The sequence below is a fragment of the Colobus angolensis genome, unplaced genomic scaffold, assembly GCF_000951035.1.
Source record: "Colobus angolensis palliatus isolate OR3802 unplaced genomic scaffold, Cang.pa_1.0 Scaffold383, whole genome shotgun sequence".
Taxonomy (NCBI): Eukaryota; Metazoa; Chordata; class Mammalia; order Primates; family Cercopithecidae; genus Colobus; species Colobus angolensis.
In genome coordinates this window covers 1,417,368-1,426,667 of record NW_012117188.1, presented here as the reverse complement: position 1 = coordinate 1,426,667, position 9,300 = coordinate 1,417,368, and the positions used below count along the sequence as shown (strand labels likewise).

The 9,300-nt window shown below is 36.6% G+C and overlaps 1 protein-coding gene across 1 annotated transcript in view; it reads right to left on the bottom strand.

The window, feature by feature from the left end:
• The window catches only part of CCDC152 (coiled-coil domain containing 152), a 46,517-nt gene extending 37,538 nt beyond the window's left edge, over positions 1-8,979 (bottom strand). The window contains exons 1-3 of the mRNA XM_011954474.1: positions 8,928-8,979; positions 6,604-6,692; positions 3,284-3,389 (exon numbers count right to left, since the gene is read on the bottom strand). Of these exons, the coding sequence (XP_011809864.1) occupies positions 3,284-3,389; positions 6,604-6,692; positions 8,928-8,934 (202 nt within the window). The 5' untranslated portion in view covers positions 8,935-8,979. The remainder of the gene's footprint in view (positions 1-3,283; positions 3,390-6,603; positions 6,693-8,927) is intronic.
• Positions 8,980-9,300: the final 321 nt, after the last annotated feature.

The following is a 9,300-nucleotide window of genomic DNA, read 5'->3' as shown; positions in this document are numbered from 1 at the left end:
TCCTTTGTAGGGACATGGATGCAGCTGGAAACCATCATTCTTAGCAAACTATCAGAAGAACAGAAAACCAAACACTGCATGTTCTCACTCATAGGCGGGAACTGAACAATGAGATCACTTGGCTTGGAGAGTTTCTGCTGAGAGATCTGTTGTTAGTCTGATGGACTTCCCTTTGTGGGTAACCCGATCTTTCTCTCTGGCTGCCCTTAACATTTTTTCTTTCATTTCACCTTTGGTGAATCTGACAATTATGTCTCTTGGAGTTGCTCTTCTCGAGGAGTATCTTTTTGGCATTTTCTGTATTTTCTGAATTTGAATGTTGGCCTGCCTTACTAGGTTGCGGAAGTTCTCCTGGATGATATCCTGAAGAGTGTTTTCCAACTTGGTTCCATTTTCCCCGTCACTTTCAGGGGCACACCAGTCAGACATAGATTTGGTCTTTTCACATAACCAAAACTGGTATTTTGATAGGCGTTGCATTGAATCTGTAGATTCCTTTGAATAGTATGGGTATTTTAACAATATTGATTCTTCCAATCCAAAAACATGGAATATTTTTCCATTTTTTGGTGTCCTCTTCAATTTCTTTCATCCATGTTTTACAGTTTTCATTATAGAGATATTTCACTTGTTGGTTAATTCCTAGGTATGCAATTTTATTTTTAGCTATTGTAAATGGGATTACTTTTTAAATTTCTATTTTAGGTTGTTCACTGTTGGCATATAAAAATGTTACGGAGTTTTGTATGTTGATTTTGTATTCTGCAACTCTACTGAAGTTGTTTATGCTAATAGTTTTCCTGTTGAGTCTTTAGATTTTCCAAATGTAAGTCCATATCATCTGCATACAAGAATAATTTGACTTCTTCCTTTCCAATTTGGATGCCTTTTATATCTTTCTCTTGTCTGATTGCTCTAGCTGGGACTTCTAGTACTATGCTGAATAACAGTGTGACAGTGGACGAAATTCTTGTCATGTTCCAGATCTTAGAGGAAAGGATTTCAGTTTTTCCCCATTCAGTATGGTACTAGCTTTGGGTCTGTCATATATGGCTTTTATTATGTTGAGTTATGTTTCTTCTATCCCAGTTTTTTGAGGGTTTTCATCATGAAGGAATGTTGAATTTTATCAAATCCTTTTTCAGCATCACTTGAAATGGTCATATAATTTTTAGCCTTCATTCTGTTGATGATGTAACACATTGATTGATTTGCATATGTTGAACTATCCTTGCATCCAAGGGATGAATCCCATTTGGTCATGATGAAAGATCTTTCTAATGTATTGTTAAATTTGGTTTGCTAGTACTTTGAGGATTTTTACATCAGTATTCATCAGAGATATTGGCCAGTAGTTATTATTTTTTTTATGTGTCTTCATCAGATTTTGGTATCAGGGTAATACTGGCCTTGTAGAATGAGTGTGGAAGTATTCTCTCCTCCTCCTTTATTTTTAGGAACAGTTTGAGTAGGATTGGTATTATTTCTTCTTCAAATGTTTGAATATACAAGCAATTCTCCTGCCTCAGTCTCCTCAGTAGCTGGAATTACAGGTGCCTACCACCGTGCCTGGCTAATTTTTGTATTTTCAGTAGAGACGAGGTTTCACCATCTTGGCCAGTCTGGTCTTGAACTCCTGACCTCGTGATCCACCCTCCTCGGCCTCCAAAAGTGCTGGGATTACAGCACCCTGTCTGGCCAAAATTTAGTTAATAATAGTGTATCAATTGGCACATCTACTATAACAAAGGTGTCATACTAATGCAAGATATTAATAATAGGGAAGTGGTGGGGTGAGAGAGTATATGGAAATTCTCTGTAATTTCACTCATTTTTTTTCTGTAAACCTAAAACTGCTCCAAAGAGTTTATTAATTTTTTAGAGTCAAAAGTACAAATCCTTTCTTTTATTGTTTCCATATGCTGTGCCATACACTTAGAAAGGCATTCTCCATTATAAAAATAAAAACCCTACATCCCTCTTCTATTTTTTCTGTGGTTTCATCTTTTTAACTTTTAATAAACTTTACTTTTTAGGGCTATATCTTCAAACATTGGCTGTGATAATTTCTCAGAGTTTCCTTAGTTTTGATGACTCTGACAGTTTTGCAAATACTGATCAGATATTTTGTAATGTCTCTTTATGAGAATTTTTCTGACATTTATCTCATGATTAGACTAGGGTTATGGGTTTTGGGAAGAAGACCACAGAAGTGCCATCTTTATCATATCATATCAAGAGTGTATACTATCAATATTATATAACTATTTATGTTGACCTTAATGATGTAACTGAGGTAGTATTTGTCAGGCTTCTCCACTTTGTAGTTACTTTTCCCCTACCCTCACCCTTTTCATACTGTGTCTTCACTATAGTAAAGAAACTGACTATACTGAGCCCACGATTAATGAGTGTGGAGCCATGCTCTTCCTCATTGAGGGCAAAATATCTACAAAAGTCATTTGCAATTCTTCTGCACAGAAGATGTGTCTCTTCTTCCCCAATTGCTTATGTATTAAATCATTTATTTACAACAGTAAGGATTCATGGATGTTTATTTTATACTTTGGGCTAGCTCATGTTGTTCCAGCTTTGGTTCTTTCAGTTGGCTTTTGTCTCCCTTTTAACATACTCCCATCACTGTGGGATGCTTTTTGTTTGTTTTTTCCTTTTTGAAGACTTTCTTACTTTCTGCCCTTATAAGATACTTGAAGCTTATTGTGCATCTTTCCTGCCTCAGTGTTATAATCAGCCATGTCTCAAAAAAATCTTGGTTCCTTTTATTAGAGAATGGTATAAAGAACCAAGATCTGGGAACCAGGTATGCTCAATGTCAGTGGGGAATTATTGCCTCTAGGTCCTCTCAGTTGACAGAGCAAATCAATATATGTGTACAACTTCACTTTTAACAAACATTTTTGACACATTTGACATTTATTTTGATGTAATTATAATAGAAATTCAATTTAATTATTTTCCCCATGGTTTTTATAGGCCTGTATTGAGACTTCAATTGGCCATTTCTTTTGGCCTCAGAAAGTTGAGCGGCCTCAGAAAGATTATTTAACTTATTTCATTCTATGTTTTTTCATAGGTGAGGCAGAGTAGTAATACCCATCTTACATGTCTTTCAGGGCTATAATAAGGATACAAATGAGATGATATCTGGAAAGCTCTATGTGGACTTAAAATACTTTACAAACATATGGTGTAATATTAGTCACTGTTGTACTGAAAAACACTTTCATTAGAATTAGCATTCCTCAGGCAGCAAATAACTAACCTTCTTTAATTGAGACCTCCTTTGCTTGCATTACTTTTAATAGACAGTTAGTCTTTTCCAACTGAATGTCCAGTATATTGTTCTTTCCATTGGTTTCTACCATTTTCTGTAGAAGAAATAGAATACTTATTATTAACAAATCAATGCTGCTAGTTTAATTTTTTATTAAGTATATACAGACTAATGAAAACACAAACCACTTAATATTTGAAAGTCTAATAAAAAATACATATACAGTCATGTACTACATAAAGATATTTGGATCAAGAACAGACTGCATATATAACAGTGGTGCTGCCCTCTACAAGTGTACCAATTTTATCTTTTATACCATATTTTTACTGTATGTTTTCTATGTTTAGATATACAAATACTTACCATTATGTTACAATTGCCTCCAATATTCATTACAGTAACATGCTGTCCAGGTTTGTAGCCTAGGAGCAATAGGCTATACTATAAAGTCTAGGTGTGTAGTAGGCTACACCATTTAGGTTTGTGTAAATATATTCTATAACATTCACACAATGACAAAATTGCCTAATAATGCATTTCTCAGAACATATCCTTGTCATTGAACAATATATGACTGTATTTTAAATAAGCCCACTTCCCAATTTATTTTTAAATGAAAAAGTAACATGGTAAAATATTAAAATAGACTAGCAGTTATAAACGAAAAGTAAAAGTATGATCTAACTTGAACCATTTTCTTTCTAACTATTCAACTCTCAGTCCCATGGTTAAAATTCCTTATATATGTTTCCAAAATATTTTATGACTGTATAGCTGTAGAAAGAAATCATATTATATTCTGTTCTGTGCCTTGGATGTTCCGCTTAGTACTATTATCTGGGAGATGATGTCATGTAAACCCACATAGATCTACCTCATTGTTTTTTTTTTGTTTGTTTGTTTTTGTTTTTTTGAGGCGAAGTCTCACACTGTTGTCCAGGCTGGAGTACAGTGGGGCAATCTTGGCTCACCGCAACCTCCGCCTCTTGGGCTCTAGCAATTCTCCTGAGTAGCTGGGATTACAGGTACACACCACCACACCCAGCTTATTTGTTGTATTTTAGTAGAGACAGGGTTTCACCATGTTGCCTAGGCTGGTCTCAAAATCCTGAGCTCAGGCAATCTACCTGCCTCGGCCTACCAAAGTGCTGGGATTACAGGCGTGAGCCACTGTGCCCGGCCTACCTCATTCTTTTTAACAGCTACATTGAGTTTCATTTTTGAATATGCTGTAATTTATTTAACCAGTCTCTTACTGAGAGAGAGAGAGAGAAAGAGAGAGAGGCCATATTCTACTTTTTGTAATGAATAAACATTCTTGACCTTGATCTCTTGGGTATTTTTGTGACTAGTATAAGCCTCCATATGCTCTTCAAACAGCTTCAAAAATCAACTCATGAACAGTCTTATGTCATCTGTATCTCCATCCACTTTCGAACTGATCTCAAAGCAACTCTCTGACATTATGTTATTTCATCTGTTAATATTACCATCCATATGTATCTCCAAGAGATAACTCTTTCAAAATATGGCCACAATATCATCTTCACTTCAAAAATGAACAATTATTTCTTATTTAAAGTGTTTAAGAATATGACAGATATTTCCAAATTAATTTCCAAAATCATTGCACTAACTCCTTTCCCACCAAAAATGCTTATTCTTTTCTCTTTTATCTCTTATTATATTAGCAATCACTCAGTTAAGAACAGTTAACTTCACTGTTTAAAAAAAGTTCATGTTACTTCAAAATACCCATGATCATAAAAATTCTTTCATTATGACATTTTGTGTGTGTGTGTGTGTGTGTGTGCGCTGAGGAAAAGAAGGAATAGAAAATAATTATAAGAAAAGAAGAGAAAATAGAAGTAGGTATTAGTCTCCCTCCCACTCTTGCTTCACAAAGTCACTCCCCAATTCTTTCATTTAACCATCTACATTTTTCAGCAGCTGTTGAAGGCAGAGGAGGAAGGATAAACTCAATATACACTTGTGGGTTTGGTCTACCATTTGTCCAGAGTTGGGGAGAGAGACTTTAAATGGCTTTGCTTTTAGGCAAAGGAGAAGGAAAATGGAACACATAGAATAGGAAATACTAAAAAATGAGTAGTTATAATAACAGATTGAAATATGCATTTACTTTAATGTTTACTAAAACCATTCCTGAATTTATGGACAATGTAGGCTTTTTTTTTTTTTTTTTTTTTTTTTTTTCTGAGACGGGGTCTCGTTCTGTCACCCAGACCGGAGTGCAGTGGCGCGATCTTGGCTGACTGCAAGCTCCGCCTTCCGGGTTCACGCCATTTTCTTGCCTCAGCCTCCCAAATAGCTGGGAATATAGGAGCCCGCCACCATGCCTGGCTAACTTTTTGTATTTTTAGTAGAGACGGGGTTTCACCGTGTTAGCCAGGATGGCCTCGATCTGACCTCGTGATTCACCCGCCTCGGCCTCCCAAAGTGCTGGGATTACAGGCGTAAGCCACCACGCCTGGCCTGGACAATATAGGCTTTCAAGTATAGCAATTCCTTTTTATCCATGGAGGGATATGTTCCGTGACCTCCAGTGGATGCCTGAAACCACAGATAGTACTGAACCCTATATATACTATATTTTTACCTCTACATACCTAACTATGATAAAGTTTAATTTATAAATTAGGCACAGTAAGAGGTTAATAACAATAACTAATAATAAAATAGAACAATATACTGTAGTAAAAGTTACATAAATGTGGTCTCTCTCTCTCTCTGGAATTATCTTATTGTACTGTACTCACCCTTCTGATAACTGAGGTGGCTACCAAGGGACTAACAGACTACTGGTCTATATAACATGGATACACTGGTCAAAAGGATAAATCACATCCTGGGCAGGACTGAGAGAGACAATGGAAAATTTCATCATGCTACTCAGAATGGTGCAGAATTTAAAATTTATGAATTGTTTATTTTGGGAATTTCCCATTTAATATTTTTGGACCACGGTTGACCTCACGTGGTTGAAACTGTAGAAAGCAAAACCTCAGATAAGGGGACTACTATATGTATTTTCTGTTTAACTTCGGCAAAAGTACATAAATTATTTGTTCTCCTGTCCTAGGGACATTTTGATGTATTAGTATAAATGAGTCAAAGCCAGATATATTTTAAACATGGATTTTTAAAATGAGAGAGATGAGCATAGCAAAATATATTATTATCTTGATCATTTTTTGGTACATTTTTCTTCCTTCCCAACTTCTTTCCTTGGCAAAATCTGTTCCATGTATCCCTATGTACTACAATTGTTTTCTATCTTTACATACCTTTTCTATCTGTGAGAAGTCATTTATAAGTTTGTCAAGATTCACACTGCTAATCTTTTTCATACATCCTTCACTGCTTTGGTCCATGTCTGAAAGTAGTAAACAGTAGATAGTGTTAAATAAATAAATAAGATCTAAAGCACCACAATAGTGTTCATAGCTCAAATACTAACATTTCTATATTCAACTCATAGGGCATCTACTTGGGCTCCATTGCACTCAGAGAATTTTTGTTATAACCAATATTAACAGTGGTCAAATGCATTGTCTTTTCCACTCCTTACCACCCACACCCCAGTTGACTTATTTAGCTTTGTTTCCTTAATGCATTAAAACCTAATGCAATATTAAATCTGAGGCATGACTTTTAACTGTAATTATTCTTAAATTAAGATGTTAAAAATACTTGTTTAACTATCATGTCACAAATATTTTCAGCTGTTATGCTTATTCCTTATATTTTGTTTGGTAAACTGGTAAATAAAAGACACATAGAAATTAATGTGTTCAAAGCAATCTCTCTGCATTTCTATTGTCTTGTAGTTTTGTATAAGGGATTAACCTTCAGGGATAGCCAGCTAACTGTTGAAGAATAAGAGTTTCAGTTTTAGTCCTATGAAACTAATCATAAGAAATTCTTCAGAATCCCAAAATGTAAATGCTGGTTACTTTGCAAAAGTCAGTTTATCTGTTCTGACTGGATGAGTTTACATCTTCAGATGTAATGTAAACAAGTATGAAACACTTGTCTTTAGATTTTTCTCTAGCAAAGAAGAAAGGGAAAATACAAGTTTGAAATTTAGGGATGTTAGGTTGAGGAAAAAACATGAACCCATGTATGGTGTGTGAAAGTGGTAACTAGTCCAAAGTAAAATGTAAGTAAAATTTGTGATGTAGTTACTCAAAGCAATTTGGGGGCATGTTATTGTTTAAAAGAAAGTTAACCCAAACAGACATTGCTTGACAATATGTTGCTTCATCAAGATATCTCATTTTCTTCTTTTGAAATATTATTTTGCGTTAGCAATTATTAATGGTTTTTAAATTTCAGAGACTTTTAGCTGCATATTTTGTTTCTTGAATCATTATCTCGAATTATTATCTTATGTATGATATATGCAAGTACAACTATACATAAAATCCCTTAAATAGTTAAAACTTGATCCTTACAGCAGAAAAATATTTGTAATACACTCCCATGATATGGCAAAATTTCTTTTGGAGTAAAATTAAAAATAATTGCTATTTGATAGTACTGTTATTCTTTAATAGTGCTATATGGTAATCTGAAGTAGTTAATGGAAGCTCCTTCCACCTCCAACTTTTTTTTTGGCACCTAACCTTTTAAATATAAAAGGTTTTACTAGGGTTTTGTCTCAGAATCTGGCTCTTGAAATAAATACATTTAAATTTGAGCTTGATTTTCTCTCAACTTCTTCCCCCAAATAAGACCCTGTTATTTCCTTATAAAACCATCACTAATATTCCATTTGCTATCATTGCATGATAGCCTTTTTGCCATACTGGCAGAGCCAGGCAATTCATTTCTAGGTATCTTAATCGTCTGTTCTTCTGATTTCCTAGGTCAAGATCCTTTCAGTGAATATAGTCTTGCCCTGTGAAATCCGGTGACAAGCTGGTGATTCAGTGCTTGTAAAATTCCTTAGTAAGCAGCATAGACTGATTTGTGACCTTCAAGGCTCAGTTTCAGCCGTCCCCACAGGCAAGTGACAGTCTCATTTCCTTCTTTGTCCTCTTGCCTGCTGGCTTCAACCATCCCCACAGGACAGTGACAGTTCCATTTCCTTTTGGGTCCTCCTGTCTGTTGGCTTGAGTCCCGCAGCTCCTCCTCTCCCCTACCCCACACTGTTGGTCCTTCGCCGCTCGCCTGCCCCACGCTCTGGTCACCTCTTCTTCCCTCCTCACCTCCCCTCAAGAATTCACTCTCAGTCCTGAAGCCTGGGTCCCCTGGCTCCCTCCGCGGCATCCTAGTGTCCTTAGGGACCTAGCAGAAATAAAGGACGGGGGCCGAGCACCCACGGATGTGAGAGAAGTGCCTGAGACGAAAACCTGTATGGACCCAGAGCACTGTAAGGAGATACGAAGAAAAGCATCTCTATGGAAAAAGCGGGAGTTTCGAACTGCTTTCTGGCGTCCTTAGCGGCCTAGCAGAAACAAAGGATGGAGGCCGAGGACCCGCGGATGAGAGAAGTGTCTGAAAAGAAAAACCTATATGGACCCAGAGCAATGTAAGGAAATACGAAGAAAAGCATCTCTATGGAGAAAGCGGGAATTTCGAACCGTCAATAGAGTTTGGAGTGTACCTGCCATTGCTCCCAGTTTCCCACAGTCTCCTTTGCCGCTGCCTCTGGGGCCTGATACAACCCTGAATGTTGTCCCCTCCTCCGGAAGCCGGATCCCCCAACAAAGGGTCCGCCTTTCTAAGGGCCTGCCCTGTGCACTATGCCAGAGCTCCTACCACCAGCAGTTCTTATCAACTTGGCCCAGCTCCCCTCAGCATCTGCGACTGCTTAGGTATTTTCATGTGGTTTCCAGAACACAAATCAACACCGGATCAATAATTGTTTCCCCAACCAAAGAATAAATCACATTGGGTGTTTTGAATTGCGAGTCAGCGTCACTGAATAAATAATTGTCCATATCTATTTTTGTAACTTACAAAATTGGCTTTTAAAA